Here is a 22,905-nt window from a genome sequence, read left to right as displayed (position 1 = left end):
AACTCAACCGCAAAAATGTAAAAATGTTCAATATATTTTGAACTCTAAAATTTAGAATATTTTTATTTCAAATTCCGAAATTTTAAAGATCTATGAAAATATATAAAAAAAAATCCTTGCACCTTTTGTTAAAGGATAATTTTGGAAATAAAAATTTATGAAGGTCCCGGAAGAATGTGAAGCTTTACGTTGCACTTTTGTAGCCCAACTTCTAATACAATGTCATGCATGATGTCTTGACAAATTCTCCCTACACCTCCATTACTTCTTCCTCCTGCACTTTTGTATAATTTTAAAAAAAATTATAAATAATTAAGAATATACTAAATTGGCTAATTAAGACATCTTGTTTTTTTTTTATTATTTTGAATACTCATTTATACAATCTAGTTTCAACTACCAGATTATGCAAATCCGTATTTAAATCAAATAAAATTTAAATTCTAAAATAACTAGTCCGGTATGAAAAAAATTGATGACCAATATTCTACTATTCACAAATAAAATTGATGATGTATTTTATCGTGTATGCATGATGATTTCAAATGCCATGTTCGTAAAATATAGTCATTATTTTCTTATATATAAGTTGCACTATATATTTCCATGCTCTCACCTCTTCTTCTGGACTTCATGCTTCAACAACGACGCAATTTATGTTATATGACATTAATTTATGAAGTAATTTTTAAGTACATTGACGTAATTTATCGAAGTTCACAGTTAGCAAATTAATAGACCAACGTGCTGGATGAGTAGAACTGCCTTAATCAGAAATTAGGGAACTTAATTTTGGGAGAAGTGTTAACTGCCACTATAAAAAAAAAAACTGATTTACCTACAAACTAAATCCGTATGTAATAGCAGAAATCCGTAGGTAAATCAGCATTACCTACGAATTTCTCACGAAAAAAAAATCATATGTAATGTTGGCGTCGTAATTTACCTAAGAAATATAAACCGTAGATAATAGTAATCCATGGGTAATACCTACGAACAGCGGTCCGTAGGTAATACCCACAAACAATAGTCCGTAGGTAATACCCATCGACCACCGTCCGTAGGTAATACCCATCGACCGCAATTCGTAGGTAAAATTTACACACATTACCCACCAACTCTATTCCATGAGTAGAACAATAGATAATCTTACATGCATCAAAATATCTATTCATACGTTTGAATGAATGCAATTTTTTACGGCTGTATAGTATTTCAACATATGAAATAATTGAACATATATTAATTGAACAATTTATTATCAAACATCATCCAATACGTCTTACATAAAATAAAACACATTTAATTTCAAATTCAAATACATCATAGTTGAAGTCTCTCATTCTTTTCCTTATAATTTCGGACATGTTCCTTTAGCCGCAAAAAGTGTTGTGAATCATGACAAAAACTCAAAGCATGAACCATTGATACTGACTAGAGCACCTCTGATCTTGGTTGGGGAAGCTTCATAGATGTATAGAGGGGCAGTCATGGATGCCATTCCAACTCCCAAACCAACTAAAACTCTTACCATAATGATCACCAATGGAACAGGCGCAACAGCCATAACCAAAGCACCAAGAAAAAATGCAACATCGGGCACCAAAATAGATCTCTTTCTCCCTAGCTTGTCATTCATCCACCCTCCAAATGCAACACCAATTATAGTTGTTGCCACAGCCACACTTACAATGGTTTCCTGCATAATAGTGGATTAAAACAATCAATCTTTCCACCCCATTAGTTTCAAACTGAAGAAAGCAAAACAAACTTAATTTGGAGTCAAGTTCTCTTGTCAACTTGGTCAAATTCATCACGGATGTATAACAAGGCCCTGGAAATCACCCCTGAATGTGAGTAATTTAGTCAAAACAAATGTCATTTAAAGTGATCAAAGCAACGTCTTTAATAACCATTCACTACATGTTTGTTTGTCAAAACTATCTTATAGATTGTCTCAGGTTAAGGAATTATTTTAATTAAAAAAATCAATTTCGTTTAGACTCAAGCTCAATCCAATACATAATAAAGGTGATTTGAACAAGGCTTTTTTTTTTTTTTATGTAACCTGTATCATAACCAAAGAGAAGGCCTCTTATGCCCGAAGATAAAGCAAGGCGCATGATGTAAGGTGATTCAGTTGTCCTATGCTAGCATTCTTTGAACTCGGTTTTGTCTGCTACTCTTTCCTCTATCACGCTTGAAACATACACAAGTTAGAGATGATGCATGAAAGTGAACTGCATGTCAAAAACTCAAAATGGAATATGTAAAACTAGAGAAGAAAAGCATGGTTTTCAAAGGAACTTGATTGATAATTAAGATCATATAAATAAAAGGAGTATAATCGTTTTAACTTTTAGAAACATTTTTTTATTTATTCTTTTTTAAATATCAAGATATTCTTAATTTAATTAATACAAAGAGAGAAAATTAATATGTACTTTACACCAAATCCATGTCTTCTTAAGTAAAATTTATGACTATAAAAAATAAAGTTATCTAAAGTCAAACACGTGGAATAAAACTATCATCCAAGATGATCACGGGATAATATTGAAATGAGACAAAGAAGAAAAAGAATAAATGTATTTAACATTACAATTCATACCAATTTATTGCACTATAACTACTGCAGTATATACCACAACCCTATGCTCTATACCTTTTAAATTCACTGACCTTATCTATGTCCTCAATTCATTGGCCTTTTCTATGTTCCAGATACACTACTCTGTCTTTGTCTTGGATGTATTGCCCATATTTCCTTATTTATATATACAATTTTTTTCTATTGTCCCTATGTTAATTAAATTTTATTGACAATTGTTTTCTAAGTGCATACATACCAAAATTCAATTTTAGTATATATATATATATATATATAACATTCTCTATTTGTTTATTTTGAATATTCAAAATAATACAATTTTTTTCTATTGTCCCTATGTTAAAAATAAAGTTGATCCATAGTTGTTAAAAATGAAAGTTGATTCATATTTCCTAAGTACATACATACCGAAATTCAATTTTAGTATCCTCGCAATAATTTTTTTCTAATTTCTGAATTTTAAACTTTAAACTAAGTCACAGTAAGTAGGTGTAGTATTTGTTATTATATGCATATTTATTAGATAACAATTAATACAAATAGTCATGGAAAGTTTTATATTTTACAAAGCAACAAAAATAACAAAATCCAATATCAAACCATGTGTGGTTAAGTAGATGTAGCTCATTAAAAATATAAAAACGGTAAAACTACTGTTATGTTTTCTTATGTGATTGATAAGTTTTAAGACACTACTAAGCTGTATTTCAAAAATTAATAGCTAAGGGTGTCATTTTCCAAATAAATTTCAAAAGTAAATTTAAGTATATTACATACATTATCTTATCTTCTCAAATAACTAAATGTGTACACTATATAAAATATTCTTTTAGCAAACAATGACTCAACTTCTTAGGCATAACAAATAATTTTTTGTCATTTTTAAATTTTTTGACCTTTAATACTTGTTAGACACAACCTCCATATCTTTTTATTCCTGTCCAAACCATATAATAGTTCGCCCTCAAATGCATTTGTCTATAAATCAACACCTAACTGAACTGTATTTCTTAGCTTATCAGGAACCATCTTGCTTTTAATAGCATACCATAAATCTGGTTGATTGATATTGCAGCTAGCTAGATTTAACAACACGCACAACTGATTCTAAAGGTAATTGTTCCAGTATGAAGGCTACAATTGACTTTTCCCATTCCTCATGTGTCCCAGTAAAAAACACAATGTTCAACAACTGAAATATTGAACCCGTGGTTCACCAGTCATGGAGGAGCATCTGATTCTCATGTTGCAGGTGACCACATATTTTCTAACCACCGTGACAATTAACCAACCAACTTAACACCTAAAGTATGATTATTCACACATAAAAGCATAATAGATTTTGCAAATTGTCTGCAGAAAAATACTCTAAAATTTTGGATTTGTTATGTCATATAAACTTGTAGTACAATAATAAAAATAAAAATTGAAAGTAAACTGCAACAAACCAATAGTATTTTAAAAAGGAAAATACCTCTCCATTATCAGTCACATAACTATTGCAATCATGTCTTTCTTGATTCAATATCAACTTTTGCTCCAACTCCTTTACCAATTCCATGTACTCCATCTTCCATTTCAGTCTCTCTTTCTACAGGGTACCATCATACAACTCCATATAAGATATTGAGCAAACATTAGAGATGTTACCCCTAAAAAGCCTAAAAGTTAGCATATTCTATTACGAAGTGGACTTTAAGCCTAACTCAACCCCATAAAACCGGCTCATAGGGTTGAGGATTGCACTCACTTATATACAATGAAAGGCTCTAATCTCTAGTCGATGTGGGATCTCCAACACATCCCCTCACGCCGAGACTGCCAACTCGTGCGTGGGACTATATATTTTGGGTGGTCCGATAGCGGTCCGATAGCGGGTGGCACGATAGGCCCAACACAAACACTCGCTAGGATAGGCTCGAAATGGCTCTGATACCATATTACAAAATATAATAGAGATGAACAAAAGAGAGCAGAGATGAACAAAAGAGTAAACTGAAGACAAAGGATATGAGAATGAATATATCTTCTTTCTTGTTATTCAAATCAATCAAAACAAATGGTCTGAATATATATAAGTAGTACACTCATTTTTGGTTTAACTAAAGAGGAAAATAATCAATAATTAAATAATAGAATCATAACACACAAGACAAAATAAAGGTTATTCACCTCTATAAAGAGAAACAACTGATAATTAGAAAAGACACCCAATTAATATTAGGATTCTTCTATAACTCTAGTATTCGTATCCTTTAATATATTCGGTGATTAAGTTTTTAATAGAATGGGAAAGGTTTTGCATGGATACAAAGTAAAGAAGCATAGACAACCTATATATAAAAATGCAGAGGCATACATCTTCTAAACAAGTTGTTTCAAACAAGTTTGGTCAACAACAACAATCAAAAGAAGTTACTACACCAAAATGCGGTTACCCAAGTCAAATGAGTCCACACTACATCACGCACTTCTGTCGTTGTTCAAGGTCACACTAAATACATCTCACACCAAAAATCACTGCATGTTCAAAAGGGGATTAGATGATAAAACTGAAATGGAGAAAGAAAAACTCAAAAACGTTTTATTCAAATCAAATAATCTTACCTCTGATGGTAGGGTTTGACTCGTCAATGGATGCGGAAGCTATTCTCTGCCACTTCATTGTTACGAATTTGGCAGTTAGGGTTTGATTCGAAAACTGTTTTCTCTCAAATGGGGAAGATTCACTCTTGGATGAGCTTCAGGATTTCGCTTTTGTGATTTGGGAACGAGGTTCATAGATTTGATTTGAGAACGAAGTGGAGAGGTTTGATTTGGGAACGTGGTTCTTATCTAGGTAACACTTTTTTATTTCAATGCTTTGGGTTTTCAATGCAGTACACAGTGCACTTTCAATTTTTGAAACCAAACGTGTTGAAAAATTTCGAACAAAAAATAGGCGTTGCGGTGATTTTTTTAAATTTACCCATGACTTAAATTATATTATCCATGTCTTATCTTTTCCCACCAACTTTGATTGGTCGGTAAGTACACCTCTACTTTACTTTTTCCGATTCTATTTTTTTTTTTTTCCTAAATTGATATTACCTACGGATAGAATGGTGGGAAAATTAAATTTACATAAAAAAAAAAATTGGTATGTGGTTACAAATATTTTTTCATAGGATTAGTTATTCCAGAATTCAATTTTATTTATTTATTTTGAATACCAATTTATATAGTTTGATAATTGAAACCATATCCGAAATGTGAACATGTATATTAGATTGTACAAATTAGTTTGTAAATGATAAAAATAAATAAATTTATATAATTTCAATATACAATTCTAAATCCAATTTCAACTACCATATTGTATAACTCAATATTTAAAATAAAATAGAAAACTATCGGATTAGCCAATTCATTATATTATCAAAGATATATTTAATTTTTTAGAAGTAGAGGAAGGAGCAATAATGGAGGTGGAGGGCTCATGTCTTATGTACTTGTCGTTAAAGCCACACACATGTGAACCAACCTTTTGTACGATTAGTATGTTAGCGTCTCTCACACTTGTGTAAGTGTTACCACATCCCTTTGATGCACGTTAAAATTATAATTACAATTTTTTAATTTTATTTTTAATCTAATATAATTCTAAATATATCTCGATAATCAGTTCAAACCTCAAAATGATTATTCTTCAAATATTCAACAAATTTATTGACACATTTTTATTTTTATTTTTATCAGTAATAAAAAATAAATAAATGGGAACCACTTCCGGGATGGTTCAACCCTTATACAGAAACCAACATCTAACAAATACCACCAAACTAACTAACAAAAGCACTACCCGTTAAAATAAATCTTGAAAAAAAGAAATTCAAGAAATCATCCTCATACACACCAAAGGTTCCAAACACCAATTAGAGTAGGAAAACGAAGTAGAGCGAATTTTTACCGAAATCCAAGACCAAATATTTACTTGCACCAAAGCAAACACTTCAGACGCGTCTGCTACATCCCTTTTGAATATGATAAAATTCCTGGGATTCCAGAATTCACTCACCACCCCAACCCAAATTGTGATCCACATAACATTAACTGAATCAGAAGACCGGCTCAACCTGAATTGGTCAAAGTTTGACTTAGGATCAATGTGAAACACAAAAGAAACTCCAAGCCGCTTAAAGCATAAACATCAAACGTGCCAAGCAAAACTACAATTGAAAAACAAATGGCGATAAGATTCTTCCTCCTTCCCACACATACAACACAAAGAATTTTCAACCGACACCTCTCGCCTTTCCAAATTGACCCTAGTAGCAAGCTTATTTTCAAGCATCCTCCAAGTAGTAAGAACAGCAAAAGGTATGGCTTTGCATCTCCACAACCTACTGAAAGCTGGAGAAGAAACCACCTCGCGATCCTTCCTAACATAAATATAGGCAAAATTAATTGAAAACGTTTGAAGACCCCCAACCTTCCAAACCCAACTATCCACCTCTTCCGGGACCAACCTTGCCTCAAGTAAAATCTGAAACAATTGATCCTCCAAAGGTTTCTCCAATCGAAAAAAAATCTTTACCAGGGAAGCTGCCAAACCCAAACTCCATTAATCCAAGACCCAAGCTCAGCCACCATTGCTTCTTTGGCCGAACTTATAGAAAACAGTATCGAAAAAACTCTCTTCAGCGCGTCACAACCCAACCAATTGAACTCCCAGAAAGAAATATCCTTTCCATCACCAACTTTCCACTTAACCCCATCTTCAAAACTTCTTCCCCAATCCTCCGAAGCCCATACCTCTTTCAGATCTTTCCACCAAAGAGAGCTCCTACTTCTTATTCCTACCCCACCCAAACTTCTCCAACCACCGTATTTAGAAACTAGAACCTCCTTCAAAAGACCACCCTTTTCCGAGCCTAACCTCCAAATCCACTTACCTAGCAAAGCCAAGTTGAACAACTTTAGATCAATGATACCTAACCCCCCAAACTCGTGAGGCTTACAAACTTTCTCTCAAGAAGCCCAAGCGATCTTCCTTCCATCAGAACCCCACCCCCAAAGAAAATTTCTTTGGATCCTGAACAACTTATCTGCCACCCCAAAAGGCAATTTGAATAAGGACATAAAGAATAATGGAATAGAGGAAAGAACAGACTTGGTCAAACAAATCCTCCTAGCCATCGACAAACACCTACCTTTCCACCTACTTAGTCTAGCCTGAACTTTCTCTATCACCTCATTCCAAAAAGCACATCGCTTATGACTCCCGCCAACTAGCAGTAAACAAAAGGAGCAACCATCATGTCGCAACTAAACATAGCTGCAAAACGCTGAAGCGAAAATTGACCCATCACCATCCCTCCAATTCTGCTTTTTGAAAAATTAACCCTAAACCCAGAAGTTAGCTCAAAACATTGCAAAATCGCCTTAATATTGAACACGCTTTTGGTGTTAGCTTCACAGAAGAACATAGGATCATCTGCATATTGTAGCATATTTACCTTCACTTTAGACTTGCCAACTTCCAAACTATCAATCAACTTCTTTTCCTCTGCCATCCTTACCACCCCAGCCAATCCTTCTGCCACTATAAGAAAGAGAAACAGAGCAAGCGGATCACCTTGACAAAGTCCCTTCCGAGGAAAGAACTCCCTAGAAGGACTACCGTTCACAAGAACTGAAACAGAAGCTGACTCTAAGCAACCCTTTATCCACTGAATCCATAGATCACAAAAGCCCAACCTCCGTAGCATATAGTAATTAAACTCTCAGTTAACCGAGTCATACGCCTTCTCATAGTCAACTTTGAAGAAAACACAACTCTTCCTCTTTCTCTTGTATTCTTCCAAAACTTCATTAGCTACAAGTACACTGTCTAGCAAACCCCTTCCTTCAAGAAAAACCGACTGTCTAACGTCAATAACTTTATTGATCACCTTTTTTAGGCGCAAAGACAACACTTTGGAGATGATTTTGTACAAGCAACCTACTAATGAAATGGGTCTAAACTCCCCGAATTGCTGAGGGTTTTCCACTTTTGGTATTAAACAAAGAAACGAAGCATTGGAACCTCTGGGCCAGTGACCATTAACTGCGAAATCCTTCACCGCCAACACCACATCCTTTTTCAAGATATCCCAACAAAATTTTAGAAAACCGAAATTAAAACCATCAGGACTGCGACTCTTTGAGTTGTCACAGCTCCAAACTGTTGTCCTTATCTCTTCTTCGGAAAAATCTCCAATCAGCAGATCATTGTCCGAATCCGAAATGGAAATGAACCTAACATTATCAAGTCTAACCTGACAAGCATCGTTCCTTGCAAACCTGTCTTCAAAGAATTCACGAACCTTATCCTTGACCACGTCCTTATCGTCACACCATTTGCCATTAATAGAGACCCCATGCAGCTGATTCCTTACCCTTCTCCATTTTACCGACGAGTGAAAAAAATGTGTATTAAGATCCCCCTGTTTTATCCACCTTTGTATTAAGTGAGAGAGAGTAGAGAGAAAGAAAAAGCAAAAAATAATACCCTTAATATCCTCTCTTAAACTTAGGAGAGGCAATTCAAGCACCTTTAGTTTACATTTAAAAGTGTGAAAATGAGTGTCATAGATGAGTTTGGTTAAAATGTCTGTTATTTGAAATTGAGCTGGTAAGTGAAGAAGAGTGAGACGTTTATCGTGTACATAGTCCTGAGCAAAGTGTAAATTAAGTTCGAAGTGTTTTGAACGTGAATGCATTATGGGATTGGCAGCAAGTTGAACCGCTCTCATATTTTCTAAGTGAATCAGTGGTGTGGAAGAGGAAATGAGAAGCTCTTGTAGCAGAGAACTGATCCAAATAATGTCAGCAAGAGCAGCAACAACATTCATATTTTATGCATATGTACTACTTCGAGAAACAACTTTTTGTTTCTTAGAAGATCATGAAACAAGATTTCGTCCAACAAAGATGCAATAACCTGTAGTTGACTTTCGATCATCCAAGTCAGTAGCCCAATCGGAGTCACTGAAAACAACAATAGAGTAATTTGGAGAAGACTAAAGACAAAGACCGTGAGTTGCAGTGTCAGCCAAATAACGAAGAATTCTCTTGATAGCCTTCCAATGTGTCAATTGTGGTTTGTGCATGTATGGACAAACCTTGTTGACGGAGAAGGAAAGTTCAAACCGAGTGAGAGTAACATATTCTAGAGCCCTAACGATAGAGCGATAGAGAGTAGGATAAGCTATAGAGACCGAATCATCAACAATAAAACGCAGTGAAGAAATCATGGAAGTCACTACTCAAATTGTCCATTTACATACCAATTATTACATACAGATCCGAATTCGTATATAAAGTGAGCATTACATATGAATATTTACATACATATTTAATTTAGTATGTAAATAGACATTATCCGTATGTAAAAATAAAAGTGATTACATACAGATTTTTTCGTATAAAAGAATAAAAATTATTACATACAGATTTTTTCGTGTGTAAGCCAAAAGTGATTACATATGAATTTAATCAGTATGTAATTTTGGCACCATGAAGCGGAAATAATTACGAATTGTACCCGTATATAAAATATTAAATACAAAATATTTTTAATAATTATAATATTAATAATATTATAGTATTAATAATATTTAATAATATTAACAATACTTAATAATACTAACAATATTTAATAATATTAACAATATTTTATAATATTAATAATATTAATAGTATTTAATAATATTAATAGTATTTAATAATATTAATAGTATTAATAGTATTTAATAATATTAATAGTATTTAATAATATTAATATTATTAATAGTATTTAATAATATTAATAGTATTAATAATATTTAATAATATTAATAGTAGTAATAATATTTAATAATATTAATAGTAGTAATAATATTTAATAATATTAATAGTAGTAATAATATTTAATAATATTTAATAATATTAATAGTAGTAATAATATTAATAGTATTAATAATGTTTATAATATTAATAATATTTAATAATATTAATAATGTTTATAATATTATTAATATTTAATAATATTAATAATGTTTATAATATTATTAATATTTAATAATATTAATAATGTTTATAATATTATTAATATTTAATAATATTAATAATTTTTATAATATTAATAATATTTAATAATATTAACAATATTTAATAATATTAATAATTTTTATAATATCAATAATATTTAATAATATCAATAATATTTAATAATATCAATAATATTAATAATATCAATAATATTAATAATATTAACAATATTTAATAATATTAACAATATTTAATAATATTAACAATATTTAATAATATTAACAATATTTAATAATATTAATAATAATAAAAATAAGTATAATAAAAATCATAATATGACAAAATAACATGTTTGGTATAGTGCTTAAAGCTTTTTTGGTCACTTAAGGAACTTGGCTTCGAGTTCCGCCTACTACAGTTTGTTTGTGTTCAATGGAGCCATTTTGCTCCTGAGTGTGTGGACAAAAGAACATATCTGGTATAGTGCCATATGAACATAAAACTTTGATAAAAGATAAAAACTATTTTGCATTGTCACTTTTCAAACATTTTATAAACACCCAATTTGTTTTTCCACAAACTTTTTGAATTGCAAAAACACATAAATGGCTTGCGATTTATATGAGATAAGATATAGTATACCGAGAAAAATCATTAAGGAAAGCAATATAATACAAAGAACCATTTGTGGATGCAGTATGAGAAGGACCCAGATATCAACAAACACCAATTGGAGTGGAGCAGTGTAAACAATGTGTAAAAAGAAGTTGATAAACCTTAGCTCTAACACAAGAGTTACAAAAGGAAACATTTGTATTATAGGGAATATCCTTTAGATGCATAACATGATGAACAATTTTAGACGAAGCATGACCAAGGCGTCTATGCCAAAGTTCATAAGCATTCACAACACTATTGTAAGAAGTAGTGTTAACAGAAGGAGAAGGATATACAGGACATTCTAAACTAGGAAAAACGTAAAGACCATCACATATTTGTCATTAGAGAATGGTCTCCTTTATAACCTGATTTTTGACAAAACAATGATTAAGGAAGAATTCAAAGTAAACCCATTGTCACAAGCAAACTGAGAAACACTCAAAAGATTATTGTTAATAGATGGAACATGTAAAAGATTATTAAGTTGGAAGAAATGAATAGAAAAATTATTGAAAAGAGACGTGATGACTTTTTACGGCAAGTGCACCGCGTTTTTCAGAAGTAATAATTGTCTCTAAGGACGGATATCGATCCCACAAGGAACAGTGAATTATCGAGTACAATATTCGCTAAATATAACAACAGAACAATAAAAGGAGTTTGAAGTGATGATGTTGGCACTGATCAATAAGAAAACAAACAAATAATTAGTTGCTTCAATTAGAAAAATAGGGATTAAGTTTCATCTCTCCCACTCTCATATATTTTGATTAGCATGTTAATATTGAGTTCTTTTAGTGAAATTGATGCACGTAGAAAATTCATTTATATCAATCTCTCGCATATAAAATTCTTAAGAATGTTTCCTAAATATCGATCTCTCGCATACTTATAAAAACAACTTAGAAATCACAATCAGACGTTAATGGCAATTAACATTTCAAGTCTATCTTTAGCACTCAAATATGTTAAGTATTGATGTTTAGGTCTGAACCCTAAAAATACCTCTCGATTAGATTTAAGATTCTCAATTTGTCACGGAAAGTTAAAAGTAAAACAACAATACCAATAATCAATCAAAAACTGAATATTAATATGTAAGATATCACCTCAATACATAAGAGTTTGAGCATATTACTCTCAATCCAAAATGGTAGAATTAGCCACACATACTTCTAGCACCTTCCATTCTCCCAATTGGGTTACAATTCACTCTGTGGTGTTTTCCTCTCAATCTGGCACACTAGGGTTGAACCTCTAGCCCTCTATTTATCCTAGTTTTCTAGGGTTAGGTTGCTTCCTGTGTCGCGCTAATGGGTTAAATGATAAAACATAAAAAAGGCTCAATCTTTCTTTGCATCTTTTTCCATTCTGGGACCTTCCGGCTTTATCTTTTCAGCTCAAATTATTCTCCTTTATTCCAAATCTTCAATCTTCCCTAGAAATCTGCAATTAACACCAAATTTGGAAATAAAATGTTCTTATTCAAATAAAGCTCATAAAAATGTAAAAAGGTATAAATTCATAAATTAGGGATTATTTTATATGTAAATTAGCAATAAATCTTCATAAGTGTCTATATTTTAATATGAAATATTACTGAAATTAGACACTTATCAAGACACAGATCCAATGTTACGAATAGGCATACCTGAGTCATTGCCAAGTTGGACAGTATCATTACTAGTGTAGTTTTGTTTCTTGGAGAAACAGAAGAGTTATGCGTTATGTGATGTGTAGCTCTAGTATCAGGGTACCACATGGGATCATTGGTCGTGGAGGGTGTGCCTTAAATGGACGGTTTAGATGCATTGATAGTGGGCTAAAAAAAAGGAAGTATTAGTAGAAATTTTAGAGAAAAGACCTAGGTCAGACCGTGTCCAACAGTGTAGCGTAGTGTGTCCAAATTTGAAGCATAATTGACATTGAACACGAGATTATTAAGACGGAAAGAAAACATAACCAGACCACAAACTTTTGGGGGAGAAATTGTCTTTTGTTGTTAGAATACATTTGCGAAGAACCACGACCACCACGAGAAGAGTTTCCACGAAAGAAAGGTTTCGAAGATGACGTATGACCCAAGTTGGTAGAGGTAAGATTAGCTTGTGCAAGAGAAGGATCAAGAAACTTGTGTTTTTCAAAACAATATTCTTAAGCCAAAAGCAGAGTCTCAATGTCTTCAACGATATATGGATCAAGAAGAGATGTGATGGAAATGATGAAGTTGTCGTACTCCTTCGGTAAACCATCGAAAATGACGTTGCGAGATGATCTTCATAGGAAGCAAGAGAGTTAACCACTCTTTTGATGTCAAGAAGATATGTTGAGATTGTACGATCATGTTTTTGAGATTTGAATTAAAACTTGAGTTTATGAATCTTGGCACGAGTGTGTGAGGTAAACGTTCAACTTATCCCATATGAGATGAACGAAATGCAGGCCAACCATTTGGGTGAGGTGAAAAGTAAACATGGAAGTCAAAAGCCAGGCAACGAGAAGATTATCTTGTTGTCGATGCAAAAGAAATGAAGGATTTATAGTTGACGTATCAGTGGAGAGATGTTGTGGAGGAGTAACAGAGGACTCCAATAACCGAAGAAGATTAAGACCTTCAACCTGGACAAGAACTTGATGCGCCAAACAAGAAAATTGTCATCATTGAATTTTAGATTTAAAGGGGTGAAGAAAGTATGGAGTTGAGTGAAAGAGTTTGAAGAAGAATTGGTCTGGATAGAGGAACGAGAAGAAAAAGAGGACATTGTGGGAAAAAAATTACAAACTTGTGATACCGTGTAAAGAGAGAGGAAAAGACACCCAATAAGCAAAAGAAACTAAATATTATTCACGATATCTTGAGTAAATAAGTAATGAGTATTATATACCACATAAAGACAAAGTTAGGTAAGCGACTGAGCAAGAGTATATTATACATATCCTTAACAAATTTAAATCTCAATATTTATGAAAGGGTATTACTTAATTTGTTTCACACAATTAAAATTAAATAAATCAAATCTTTAATTGATTTATTAAGAATTTCACTTCATGAAACAATAAGTACTCCCTGCGAGTGCGGGCAACTCTTAAAACATACAACATAATTCTAGATAGATTTAATTGATCTAAGATCTGCTTTCTTGATCTAAGATCTGCTTTCTGGCCTTCTTACATATAAAATATTTCTAGGCATCCCCAACTTTTCCCATCCTCAAATAAATTGGAAACCTGGCAACTCTTTTAGCATCTTCTCCCCAAGAAAGCTTGAATTTTTGAACTACTTCCTCCGCAAGAAGCTCCACTCCCTTCTCCTTAGCCGTCTGATATGCTGACCATGATTTTATGTAAGTAAAGAAATCATCCAAATTCATCAAAGTCTCTGTCACAAACTCAAAGGGTCCTGTGTGATCAGCACCCTCCACAGGTTCAAATGGAAAATCAATGCTTCCATAAAGCTTATCAACCAATTTTCGTGCAGGGTCCCAATAAGGGCCTACTTCACTGGAATAGAATTCATCAAGGACTGTGTCTACTTCATCACAAACTCTTGGCAAATAGTAGCACCATGCAGCAATCACTCCATGAGGCTTCTTCAGGATCCATTTCACTTGTTGGTAGAAGGTTGGCATGTCAAACCAGTGCAGGGATTGGGCTATGGTCACAAGGTCTACGCTTCCCTCAGATGCCACCATTTCTTCAAGTTCAGCCATTGACATGATTGGAGGAGTGTGTTGGTATCTCACGTTACAAATCTTCACTGCAAATTCAAGTTGCTTGGCACTAGCATCCGTCGCTATCACCTTCTCGTATATCACACTTAACTGAAATGAAACATAAAATTTACTTTCGACACATGTGTTTGTGGAAATTGAGAAAGAAATGTGGATGGAAGTGGAAAGTGAAGAATTTACAGAGAGGGAAAGTGAAGAAAATTAAGGAGAAGAAAGTGAAGATACAGATTTGGCAGCCTGGCCACTTCCAGTGCCAACATCCCAAGCAAGGCTGTGAGAGGGAGTCTTTGAAGCAATGAATTGGAAGAGCTGTGGAGGATAACTTGGTCTTGCATCTGCATACTCTTTTGCCTGCTTCACAAATAGATCTGCCATTTCTCTTTTATCTTAGCTTTCCAATTTCTTCTCAGTAATAGTCTTGTGTTTGTGTGTATACAAAGATAAATATATATAAACAATGTGTCATCGCCTCCCCCGAATGATGAATGGTATACAAAAACAATTTCAATTTCGATTCTTCTGCATAAAGTTGATTGGCCATAGAGCAGTGAACGTGGAGGAGAGAAATTTCTATGAAATTGCAACTCTCTTTCAAGACCTCTCTGCAAATTATTCTCATTTTCTTAATTGGGGACCACCACTTGTTCATAGTTTGATTGATCCAAATAAAAGCTGTTTGAGACAGTGATTCGAGTTTAGACCAGGCCCACTTAATAGAACGAAATTACTTCCAAGAATGACACATGGAAGACAAAAAATAAATATATAACCGTGAAAAATGAAAAAAAGAAGAAGAGACTATTACAGATAAAAATAGATGAGACTCGTATATTTTGGTTTTTAAACATTGCAATGATCTCTTTTGGAAGAAATGTCTTAAAAGAAAATAAATATTTGTATCGAATGAAAAAAAATCATTATTTTCACATCAAAAACAATAAAATAAAATATTTGGTAAAAAAATTACATAAATAAGTGAACCATACTAAATAGAACAATTACCCTCGGATAAATTTATCGTATATGTTTAAAATTTTAAAATTAAAATAAGAACACGAAAAAAAAAATTAGGTCCTAGGTGGCTAGGCCCATAAGTTTCAACATAACTTTGTTCCTAGTACAATTAAGTTGCAAGAAATTTGATAGTAAAAAATGTGGTTTCGGGCATTAAAGCGCGTCCAAGGACTTACTTTGGATTTTTTTTTATATAAGATTAAAATAGTCATTAATCTCTAATGATGAAAAAAATATGAATTCTTAAATTATTTTAGTAGATTTCGTTTTATTTCTTCACTTACACACAAAAAGTCCTTATTTCTAATTGAAAATCTATTTTATAATGGGTAAGTAATATTAGAAATAGTTCCTTATATATGTTTAAAAAAATTATTTAGTATTCAATAGATTGATAAACTTCTAATAACACTTAATTTGCTTAGATGGTGAGGCAAGGAGAACGCAGAGGATCTGGTAGTAATCAACACGCCTACGGACACTCAAATGGTTTCACGACGTTTTTCTTTGCAAATTTCCCATATGGGTATGGGGAGCTGGACATGATCAAGATTTTTAGAAGGTGGGCTAGGGTTAAAGAAGTGTTTATTTCAAGAAGGCTTAACAAATGGGGAAGAAGGTTCGGGTTCGTCCGTTTCTTTGAAGTCAGGAATGTGGGGAGGCTGGAGAAGGACCTGGACCAGATTTACATAGGCAACAAAAAACTACATGTAAACGTTCCGAAATATAGGAGAAGCGAACTGGAAGCTAAAGGTCAGGGGAGTGAAACCAATGAGTACCATAAAGAGCAGGGAATGAGGTACAGGAAAATGCAGGAGGAGCCATTGTCAAACAGCGGTCAGAAGAGGAAAACAGAGGTATGGAGAGTGAAGGCAGGGAGCAAGTCATATGCAGATGCTACCAAAGGTAATGACCAAAGAAGATGGGAGGGGTCAACCTTTACCGCTGAGAAGAAAGTCTTACCATGGATGGCGTACAGTATGGTAGGGCAGTTAAGGGAAGAAATAAGCTCTGACGAACTAGACGACGAATTTATTAAAGGGGGTATGAGCTTAGTTCGTGTTAGATCCCTGGGAGATAATCTTGCTCTCCTGACTCCACGAGAAGGGGTGAATATGAAGGAGGTCATAGACCTCAATAAGGTGTGGTTTGGGAGTGTGTTTCAAAATATTGAGCCATGGACGGAGGAGTATGCTGCAGAGCACAGAGTAGTATGGGTACGCTGTTATGGTCTGCCTCTACAGTTGTGGACCAAGGATTGCTTCTCAAAAATAGTTGGAGAGGAAGCGTCGCTAGTGTCTATTGATGAAGCAACGGTCAAGTGGGAAAACTTGGAGTATGTAAGACTCAAAGTTCGCCTACGCAAAAACCATAATGCCAGAATGGTTAAGAATATGCTGATTAATGGCCTGGAGGTGTCCGTTTATGTCGAAGAAGAACAACCCATTAGACTCGAAGGGCAGTGTATGTGTCATCGACATTATCTGGAGACCACGGATAGCGTCTCATCCTCAGAGACTTATGTAGAGGAGTCGGATACCCCGGGTTTTGACGGTGAGGAGGAGGGCTTGAGTGGACGGAGGGTTCGGCAACCGGAGGAGACGGAGGAGAAGGAGGAGGAGGGCAAAGACCCCAATGACAATACGACAAACGTTTCCCTATCTCGGGTATCTGTTACGAATGGGAATAAGGGGCAGAATAAAGTAAACAAGGTTTACATTGAAGAGGAAATTGAGGGAAAGGAGGAAGCAACTTTAATATCTCAGTTGGCACAGGATAATATGCTTTTGCAAAGTCACCTTTGTGGGCATGCTGAGCTGGCTAGGTTAGTGGTGGAATTAGAAAGCACAAATACGCATACAAAGCCCAATATGCGTCTGGGCCAAAATGTTGAGAGAAAGGCCCATACGGGAATAGGGAGTGAGGAAAGATTGAACCTTACACAGAAGGAAGCAGAACAAACACCTGGAAGGGCGATTAAGTCAAAGGGAGATGAAGAACAACGTCATGAGGGAAATCCTGAAACATTATGTCGAGTGGAAGCGGGAAGTGGAAGTGAGAGCCGCCATCTTGAACCAAATCACAATCAGGAGGGGCATTGTGCTGCTGGGATAAATCAAGAAGGGATGACGGAGCATGGTTTGTCGGAAGAAGAGGTGGCAGAAACAGGTACTACAACCAAAACCCAACCACGAAAACAAAAAGCACTTCGAGAGCTGGGGGACGCAAATACCTTTCCTAGGCGTTCTGCTCGATTGAGCGAGAAACTCTTCCAGAAGAAGAATGACTTGGTGAACAGAGAAGGTACGTTCTCAGCATCAATTTCTGATGGGGACATATTGTTATGTAATGCTAGAGTCTTGAGTCTAGGAAGTAGGGAGGAGTCAGATAACCTTTGGGAAGTTGGAAAACAGTTTGGGTTAGCCTGCAGGGGAGAGGAAGATGAGGTGGTTCAAGAATTTAACACAATGGAAGATAGAGATCAGGAAGAGAAGAATAATGCAGAGTGGGGTAGACAAAGAGATTTAGATGCTGATTTTTAACCTGAATATTAGAGGTATGGGGGGAGGAACAAAAGTACGTTATCTGAGAAGGTGTATTTCGAAGGAGGGAGTGGAATTCATGTGCTTACAGGAAACAAAAACTACAGATATAACGGATGCTAGGTGCTTTTCTATTTGGGGGGATAACAATATTGGTTGGATCCATAATGGAGGGGAGAGTGGTAGAGGAAGTCTTCTCTCCTTGTGGCATAAAGATGTGTTTCAGTATGAAAGTCATTCAATGGGGAAAGGGTACATAGCTGTCATGGGTCTGCATGGGAAATCATCTCGGAGGTGCTGTGTGGTTAATGTCTACGCAGCATGCACTTTAAAAGAGAAGAAAGCTCTCTGGGAGGAATTGACCAAGTGTAAAGCAAATTCACAGATTGGGATGTGGTGCGTCTGCGGGGATTTTAATGCAATAAGAAGACGAGCAGAAAGACAAGGGATGGATAGGGGAGACTTTATAAAAGAGATGAAGGAGTTTAATGGGTTTCTAGAGACAAATCTACTGATGGATTTGCCCATTGTTTGGAAAAAGTTCACGTGGTTCAAAGCAAATGGAACAGCAAAGAGTAGGATTGATAGAGCTCTTGTAACAGAGGAGTGGCTACAGTGTTGGCCTACCTGCAAGCAGTATGTTCAAAGAAGGGAGGTCTCAGACCATTGTGCTTTGCTGATTAAATGCCTGGACAAGGACTGGGGTCCCAAGCCCTTTAGGTCGTTAGATGCATGGCTTTCGGAAAAAGGCTTTGCTGAAATGGTGGAGGAAAAGTGGAAGTCATATTCAACCGAAGGAGGTGCAGTTAAAGGGCTCAAGGAAAAGCTTAAACTTCTGAAGATGGATCTGAAAGTCTGGAATAGGGACGTGTTTGGAAACTTGGACTTGATCAAGAGCTCTATAATGCAGGAAATGGAGACACTTGACGGTCAAGATTGTAACGGCCAATTGGGGGAAAGTCAGAAACAAGCTAGAACAGATCTGGTTAGAAGGCTTTGGGAGACGGATAACAAGCTAGACTCTCTTATCCGTCAAAAGGCTAGGACAAGCTGGTTCAAATTTGGTGACTCTTGCTCTAGGTTTTTCCACTCAAATCTTAGGTGGAGAAGACTAAGAAATGAAGTCAAAGGGGTAGAGGTAGGAGGCCTATGGTGCGAGGAGCCTAGTACTGTTCGAAGAGAAGCTAAAAGGATCTTTGAAAATAGATTTAAAGCAACGAAGGATTTTGGGGTGAGACTTGATGAGGTAGATTTTAAAACCCTTGCTAAAGAAGACAGCTTGCGAATGATAGAGACCTTCTCTGAGGAAGAAATTAAGGATGCGGTGTGGCAATGTGAAGGCTCAAAAAGTCCAGGTCCGGATGGTTTCAATTTTAACTTTATCAAGAAAAGTTGGAAGTACTTAAAGGCTGATTTTGTAGCTGCAGTAGCGGAATTCTATAAAACAGGATGTATTCCCAAGGGGTGCAATGCTTCGTTCATAGCATTAGTTCCAAAAGTTAAGGATCCTTGCAAGCTCGATCAGTTCAGACCCATATCCTTAGTGGGCGCTATTTATAAAGTCATTGCTAAGGTATTAGCAGGAAGGTTAAAGAAAGTGCTACCGAATTTAATAGATGAGAGCCAATCTGCTTTTATTAAGGATAGGGGTCTCACAGATAGTGTGATACTGGCAAACGAGGTGATTGAGGATCTTAGAAGGAAGGGGAGAAGCGGGTTGTGCTTGAAAGTTGATTTTGAAAAAGCGTATGACTCGGTAAGGTGGGAGTACATGTATGATATGCTTCATAGGATGGGTTTTCACAAGACCTGGATTCAGTGGATTAGAGGATGTATGGAGTCAGCCACAGTGTCTGTCCTAGTCAACGGGAGTCCAACTGAAGAATTCAGACCGACAAGAGGCTTGAGACAGGGAGATCCCTTAGCACCGTTCCTCTTCACAGTTGTGGCTGAAGGTCTTGCTGGGCTAGTCAGGCAGGCGTTAAAAACCAACCTTTTGGCGGGGATAAAGATTGGAAGTAAGGAGGTAGTTGTGAGCTTTCTGCAGTATGCGGATGACACCCTTTTTTTCTGCGAGGACTCATGGAGTAATGTGGTAAGTATGAAGGCAATTTTAAGGGGTTTTGAAATAGCGTCTGGGCTGAAAATTAACTTCCACAAATCAAGTCTGGTAGGCTTTAATGTTGACAACTCGAGTCTTCGATGCTACTCAAAACTCTTAAATTGTGGTCAGATGGGTTACCCGTTTAAGTACTTGGGAATAGAAGTAGGAGGAAACCCAAGGAAAGAAACGTTTTGGAAACCTGTAGTGGAAAAGCTGAAGGCCAGATTAAGTATGTGGAAGGGGAGGTTTATGTCCTTGGCAGGAAGGATCTGCGTAATTAAGTCCGTGCTCACTGCAATACCCCTCTTTTATCTGTCCGTATTCAAAGCCCCAGAATCGGTCTACAAAAGCATTATTAGTATTCAGAGAAAATTTCTCTGGGGATGGGGAAAAGAGACCAGGCCGATTTCATGGGTAAGTTGGGGAGAGGTGTGCAAGCAGAAGGAAGATGGAGGACTGGGAATCAAGGATATTAGAAAGCTGAATTTTGCCCTTGTAGCAAAATGGAAATGGCGGCTTATCTCACAAGAGCCAGGGAAGTGGAAGGAGGTGTTTACTTCAAAATATGGTTTGCAGCCACAGGAGACACAGATTCCAGTAAAATATCAGTCATGGTGGTGGAGAGATTTAAAGAAGATATGTATAGAGGGAGAAGGCGAAGGTTGGTTCAAAGAAGAGCTACGATGGAAATTAGGAAAGGGGGATAAGATTAGGTTTTGGGAGGATGTGTGGAATGGTAATACAAGTCTTAAAACTGATTTCCCAAGATTGTATTCCTTAGTGGCGAATCAGGAGGAAAAACTAGAGGAAGCTGGAGAGTGGGAGGGATCCGAATGGCATTGGAGGCTACAATGGAGGAGGGAGAGATTTGAGTGGGAATCTGAGATGGAGAGAAATCTTAGAGAAAGAATTTCAGGATCTGAAGTGAAGAGACATGTAAATGACATCCTAGTGTGGGGGGAGGAGGAGCTAGAGAGGTACACGGTGAGCTCAGCCTACCTTTGCTTAGGCAAACATCTAAGAGGGTCACAACACGTGATTTTTGAGCTCCTCTGGAAAGCCACAGCATTCCCTAATGTGCTAGTAACAGCGTGGAGAGTACTCATAGACAGAATTCCAACACGAGAGGCCCTAGTGAGAAGAGGTGTGCAGATGGAATCCACAGTCTGTGTTCTGTGTAGGAATATGGAGGAATCAGCAGAGCATCTATTCATTGAATGTGAGGTTGCGCAGCATGTTTGGTCCCTGTGCCAAAAGTGGTTGGGAATTGTGTTAGTACAAAATAACGAGATTCAATCCCATTTTGAGAGTTTTCTTTGTACTCAGGCCAGTGGAAAACAGATCTTAGTGTGGAAAGGTATCTGGGCAGTGATTATAAGAGGTATCTGGGACCAGAGAAACTCCATCCTGTACAAACAAGGTGTTGTGGATGCAGAGGAGATGATCCAGCTGGCGCAGCTAAAATCCTGGTCCTGGCTAAAACACAGAACCAACTCCTTTAATTACTCCTTCTCAGATTGGATAATTAACCCGGGTAGCTGTATAAAGAGTGTTAAATAGTTTTTCATGTCCAGCAAAGGGGTCAAGGGGGGTAGGTTGGCTCTGAATGTTCTGGGACGTAAATAGGGGAGCTCCAATATGCAGGTAGCAATAGGAAGCAGAACTAGAAGAGCGGCTATGGTGTTGATTGACATTTTGGACCAGTACTGGAGTGGTAAGGAACTGCAGAAATGAAGGTGAAGAACAGCTGGTGTGAGGCGGTTAGGAAGACAAGGCTACCTTGGGGCAGAGGGGAGTTTTTACTAGCTAGTGATGGACATGGGTCTAAACACATCAAAGGGAAGCAGGAAGGCACGGTCCAAAGAACATTGAAAGTATGGAAAGCTGTAAAATACCATAAGGCATGGACCATAAACCAAAACGGCTGAGAAAGTAATGAGGAGGTGCAGCAGATGGTTGCATTAGTTGTTAGCAGGGACTATGAAGTTTGGAGTTGTGGATTATAGGTGCTATGGTGAAATGGCCTTGGCCAGTTTCGATGATGGCACTGCAAAGTCTGAGTTCGGTGCAAGCTGGAATCGAGGAGCTCCTAGGTGTAGGTTCGGCTCGGTATAGTGCAGATAAGGAATGGAATGGAGAAAGGTTAATAGGTGCGCCACACTCATACACGGTTATATATCACAACAGGGA

The 22,905-nt window shown here is 36.0% G+C and overlaps 4 protein-coding genes across 18 annotated transcripts; all 4 read right to left on the bottom strand.

Annotated features, from left to right (window-relative positions):
• Window positions 1-1,208: 1,208 nt before the first annotated feature.
• On the bottom strand, window positions 1,209-5,527 carry LOC137813977 (inositol transporter 4-like). Of its 15 annotated transcripts, none has more exons than XR_011081572.1 (5): window positions 5,219-5,527; window positions 5,050-5,131; window positions 4,086-4,540; window positions 2,069-2,199; window positions 1,209-1,847 (listed from the first exon to the last, which is right to left on the bottom strand). XR_011081572.1 is itself a non-coding variant. In XM_068616486.1 (5 exons), the coding sequence occupies exons 4-5, from the start codon at window positions 4,179-4,181 to the stop codon at window positions 1,397-1,399; spliced, it is 399 nt and encodes a 132-aa protein (XP_068472587.1). In that variant the 5' UTR covers window positions 4,182-4,202; window positions 4,362-4,540; window positions 5,050-5,131; window positions 5,219-5,519; the 3' UTR covers window positions 1,209-1,396. The 15 variants fall into 15 exon arrangements, 3 of the variants coding, with proteins under 3 accessions (XP_068472587.1, XP_068472585.1, XP_068472586.1); XR_011081573.1 differs by having other exon boundaries at window positions 1,209-1,834; XR_011081574.1 differs by having other exon boundaries at window positions 1,209-1,699.
• Window positions 5,528-7,183: 1,656 nt separating this feature from the next.
• On the bottom strand, window positions 7,184-8,361 carry LOC137815931 (uncharacterized). Its single transcript, XM_068619039.1, has 3 exons — window positions 7,956-8,361; window positions 7,804-7,881; window positions 7,184-7,545 (listed from the first exon to the last, which is right to left on the bottom strand). Exons 1-3 carry the CDS (start codon window positions 8,359-8,361, stop codon window positions 7,184-7,186), a joined length of 846 nt encoding a protein of 281 aa, XP_068475140.1.
• Window positions 8,362-9,537: 1,176 nt separating this feature from the next.
• On the bottom strand, window positions 9,538-9,888 carry LOC137815930 (uncharacterized mitochondrial protein AtMg00810-like). The gene is made up of 2 exons (XM_068619038.1): window positions 9,757-9,888; window positions 9,538-9,654 (listed from the first exon to the last, which is right to left on the bottom strand). The coding sequence occupies exons 1-2, from the start codon at window positions 9,886-9,888 to the stop codon at window positions 9,538-9,540; spliced, it is 249 nt and encodes an 82-aa protein (XP_068475139.1).
• Window positions 9,889-14,326: 4,438 nt separating this feature from the next.
• On the bottom strand, window positions 14,327-15,647 carry LOC137813976 (uncharacterized). Its single transcript, XM_068616483.1, has 2 exons — window positions 15,280-15,647; window positions 14,327-15,144 (listed from the first exon to the last, which is right to left on the bottom strand). Exons 1-2 carry the CDS (start codon window positions 15,427-15,429, stop codon window positions 14,509-14,511), a joined length of 786 nt encoding a protein of 261 aa, XP_068472584.1. The 5' UTR covers window positions 15,430-15,647; the 3' UTR covers window positions 14,327-14,508.
• Window positions 15,648-22,905: the final 7,258 nt, after the last annotated feature.

The sequence above is a fragment of the Phaseolus vulgaris genome, chromosome 1 (assembly GCF_000499845.2).
Source record: "Phaseolus vulgaris cultivar G19833 chromosome 1, P. vulgaris v2.0, whole genome shotgun sequence".
Classification (NCBI taxonomy): Eukaryota; Viridiplantae; Streptophyta; class Magnoliopsida; order Fabales; family Fabaceae; genus Phaseolus; species Phaseolus vulgaris.
The sequence above is the reverse complement of the archived record's forward strand: the minus strand, read 5'-3'. Positions and strand labels throughout refer to the sequence as shown.

Excerpts from the sequence above, each read along its gene's own strand:
- LOC137813977 (XM_068616484.1), bottom strand. The coding sequence starts at position 4,181 with ATGGAGTACATGGAATTGGTAAAGGAGTTGGAGCAAAAGTTGATATTG. Across the intron at positions 1,700-4,085 it reads ATGTGACTGATAATGGAGAG|GAAACCATTGTAAGTGTGGC; the intron begins GTATTTTCCTTT and ends ACTATTATGCAG.
- LOC137815931 (XM_068619039.1), bottom strand. The coding sequence starts at position 8,361 with ATGCTACGGAGGTTGGGCTTTTGTGATCTATGGATTCAGTGGATAAAG. Across the intron at positions 7,882-7,955 it reads AATTGGAGGGATGGTGATGG|TTGGCGGGAGTCATAAGCGA; the intron begins GTCAATTTTCGC and ends GTTTACTGCTAG. Across the intron at positions 7,546-7,803 it reads TAGACTAAGTAGGTGGAAAG|GTAAGTGGATTTGGAGGTTA; the intron begins GTAGGTGTTTGT and ends TGGCTTTGCTAG.
- LOC137815930 (XM_068619038.1), bottom strand. The coding sequence starts at position 9,888 with ATGATTTCTTCACTGCGTTTTATTGTTGATGATTCGGTCTCTATAGCT. Across the intron at positions 9,655-9,756 it reads TTTCCTTCTCCGTCAACAAG|TCTTCTCCAAATTACTCTAT; the intron begins GTTTGTCCATAC and ends CTTTGTCTTTAG.
- LOC137813976 (XM_068616483.1), bottom strand. The coding sequence starts at position 15,429 with ATGGCAGATCTATTTGTGAAGCAGGCAAAAGAGTATGCAGATGCAAGA. Across the intron at positions 15,145-15,279 it reads GTGGCCAGGCTGCCAAATCT|TTAAGTGTGATATACGAGAA; the intron begins GTATCTTCACTT and ends GTTTCATTTCAG.